The following is a 3455-nucleotide window of genomic DNA, read 5'->3' as shown; positions in this document are numbered from 1 at the left end:
TATTTAAAGCGAGTTTTTTGGGCAGTGTAGAGTAGGGCTTGTTGTTTGTCATTTCTCCGATCACAAATGCAGACATGGTTTTATGTTTACACGGCGCGATCCAACGCAACGCTGAAAAAGACAGTATAAGTCATTATAATCCATAATTATGTCCCCACTGGATGCAACGAATGCCTCGTTTATAATGGGTTTTCATGTTTTTGAATCATCGCTCCTGCCGTACGGGGCATCATCACAATATGGTAAGGGGCGTAACATTTCCGTCACACGCTTGAGGTATTCGGCCAATCACAACGCACTGGATAGCTGGCCAATCACAGCACACCTCGCTTTTTCAGACCGATGAGCTTTGTAAAAATCGACGCGTTTCAGAAAGGCGGGGCATAGAGGAGAAACTGGAAATATTACAGTATTTCCACAAACTGTAATAATGTACAGTATGTGGAAAATAATGTGTTTTTTGAACCTTAAACCACAAACATTTCATTACACCAAATACACAAAATAATGTTATTTTTAGCAGCATCATATGACCCCTTTAAATCTACCCTGATCTTTACAGCCTTAAATTAAAAGAAACCGGACACTATCTAACTTCACAACAGGGGCAGGTGATGCAGAGCCCTGGCGTCATTCGATTTGCTTCTTCACAGCCCTCTGCTCGCAAACATCTGCTTCCGTGCCACTTCACCAGATAAACGTCCTTTTGTGACAGCTCTTTCCTGTCTTTAAACAAAATACTCACATCTTGCTGTTGCTGTTCCATCTTTGTGAGCAGAAACTTTGAGTAAATGTTGCTTTTCTCCAAAAGGTGCTGCAGTCTTCTGAAGCGCATTTCTTGAGAATCTTTCTCCCACGACTGTCTGGCCTGTTAAAACAGCATGCAGTATTAATATAGACATTTACTAATACAGTGAACCTCAGATTCCAGTGTAAATTATACTTAATTTATAAAAATAGAGAGTTTTGCAAAACAGGGCAACAGGGAGACTCAAGGGTCCCACACTTAAAAAAAAACAAAAAAAAACTAAACCTTTCTAATTACTGTTCGATTACGTTAATAATACTGACTAAGGATACAATATCACTTTATAGGGATTGCATACATAAAAACTAATTTTGCCTTATGGTTTTCCCATGTGTGGGAAAGCCGTTTACCTCTTCCATCATTTCTCTTTCTTTCTTCTCTCCCTCCTCCACTAAATGCTTCTCCTCCTCCTCCATCTCCTTTGTAATGACAATCTCTCCATGCTGGCTTTTTTCTGTAAAATGCAGGAGATTACTGAAATTAGACTGAAGGCTGCATGGGCTTGCACAGGCAGGTCTGCCACCATGCACTGCGAATAGTGTTGACCTACCATCAGTGCTCTCCTCCACTGCAGTACCTTCTGGCTCTTCAGATTCGTTGGGTTTGGGGCAGTGAGGGGACACACTGCGTGTTTCTTCTTTGACAATGCTACAACATGTGAACATGTAGTTAATAATAGAATACGGCTCTGCCAACAACTCATACCTAATGCACATTAGACACTTACCCACTCATTTCTGCTGCTTTCTGGGTAAAACGGCTGTAGAATTAAACTCTATTGTCCACGTCTCTCAAACCTCGCCAAACGTCTGCAGTGCAGTTTAGTATGCAGAGCAAATATGTCTATAACTAACGTTAATGTCCCAATTACCTAACACACAACAAAGACAACGGCGTTTTGTAAGCGCAGAACGGAATGCATATAGTATAAATGCACCCGAATTGAGGCTTTTTCTTCGCAAAATATAAAATTACACAACCACTCTGGTAAAAGCCGAGGTCCAGTCACGCAGCCGGTAGACACACCAACCTCGCTCCTGCTGCAACGTGAACTTCGTGAAGCCGGGCGCTAGGCGTTTCGCGCCACTGTGGACCAAACCATTACAGCTCACATTTGGAGGAGGGCACGTCTAACTTTGCTTGTTTAATGATTCGCTTTATTGCAATAATAAATCAACATGTTGATTCAGACCGTACAAATATAACATTCTGAAGACACTGGAGGCTTCTTCTCGCCAACAACATTCTAAATAAGCCGAAAGGGTTGAGACCTATTAATATCCACCCCTTATACTACGGTGCGTATGCAAACAGCCTAGTTGATATTTCCCGCGAAAGTACAGCTCATTCAGTGCAAAAAGTGGGGTTTGTGTGTTGAGGATCAGAGTATTGTTTGATCTATCCGGCACACACACACACACACACACACACACACACACACACGTTTACTTAGCTATTTGATCCCGCACACACACACACACACACACACACACACACACACACACACACACACACACACACGTTTACTTAGCTATTTGTTATTATATACAGATAGTTATACACTTTTTAACCTAAACCCACCCCTACCCCTCACAGAACACTTTCTGAATTTTTACAATTTAAAAAAAAACTTTGTTTGCTTTATTTTTATACCAGTTTCACAAATGAGGATGTTCCCAAATCAAGTCAAGTCAAGTCTGCTTTATTGTCAATTCTTCCACGTGTACAGCACATACACACAGAGAATTGAAATTGCGTTACTCTCAGACCCTTGGTGCATACAGATAACACTATTAAAATAGAAAACAGCTATTTTAAATTATAATAATATTTCACAATATTACTGCTTTTGCTGTAATTTATTTGGATCAAATAAATGCAGGCTTAATCAGCATAAGAGACTTCTAATAGTATGTACACACACACACACACACACACACACACACACACACACATTTACTTAGCCATCTAAATGGGGACATTTCATAGGCGCAATGGTTTTTATACTGTACAAACTGTATATTCTATCACCCTACACCAACCCTACACCTAAACCTAGCCCTTACTGGAAACTTTCTGCATTTTTACAATTAAAAAAAAAAAGACTTTGTTTACTTTATTTTTATACCAGTTTTACAAATGAGGACATCCCCAAAGGGAGGTTTTTGAAGATTTTGTCAGGTTTAGCTCACTTTTGAGTACAAATTTGTCCCCAAAAATATGGTTAAGTAGGCACACACACACACACACACACACACACAAACACAAAGAGTATTTATGTAGAGCTGTTTAGTCTTAACGCCCTAAAACATTTTCAATCTACGGTTTCCCTCAAGGAACTTCATATGGGGTAACTTGCACTTCTACAAACATAGTGCATTCAGATTCGCAGAACAAAGCGTGAAAATCTCCTAAGATAGCCACATTTTACTCATAAACTGAAATCCGCTATTCTTAAAAACCCATGAGAAGTCGTGGCCTAATGGGGAAGTCGTGGCCTAATGGTTAGAGAGTCGGACTCGTAACCCAAGGTTGCGGGTTTGAGTCTTGTACCGGCAGGGATTGTAGGTGGGGGGAGTTAATGTACAGCGCTCTCTCCCACCTTCAATACCACGACTGAGGTGCCCTTGAGCAAGGCACCGAACCC

The 3455-nt window shown here is 40.8% G+C and overlaps 1 protein-coding gene across 1 annotated transcript in view; it reads right to left on the bottom strand.

The window, feature by feature from the left end:
- LOC107678596 (lymphocyte-specific helicase-like) overlaps nucleotides 1-1670 on the bottom strand; it is an 11634-nt gene extending 9964 nt beyond the window's left edge. The window contains exons 1-4 of the mRNA XM_016473929.1: nucleotides 1536-1670; nucleotides 1359-1456; nucleotides 1159-1262; nucleotides 746-868 (exon numbers count right to left, since the gene is read on the bottom strand). Coding sequence (XP_016329415.1) covers nucleotides 746-868; nucleotides 1159-1262; nucleotides 1359-1456; nucleotides 1536-1543 — 333 coding nt within the window. The 5' untranslated portion in view covers nucleotides 1544-1670. The remainder of the gene's footprint in view (nucleotides 1-745; nucleotides 869-1158; nucleotides 1263-1358; nucleotides 1457-1535) is intronic.
- Between the last annotated feature and the right edge of the window lie 1785 nt (nucleotides 1671-3455).

This window comes from Sinocyclocheilus anshuiensis, unplaced genomic scaffold, assembly GCF_001515605.1.
Source record: "Sinocyclocheilus anshuiensis isolate Anshui unplaced genomic scaffold, SAMN03320099.WGS_v1.1 scaffold536, whole genome shotgun sequence".
Lineage (NCBI taxonomy): Eukaryota > Metazoa > Chordata > Actinopteri > Cypriniformes > Cyprinidae > Sinocyclocheilus > Sinocyclocheilus anshuiensis.
The sequence above is the reverse complement of the archived record's forward strand: the minus strand, read 5'-3'. Positions and strand labels throughout refer to the sequence as shown.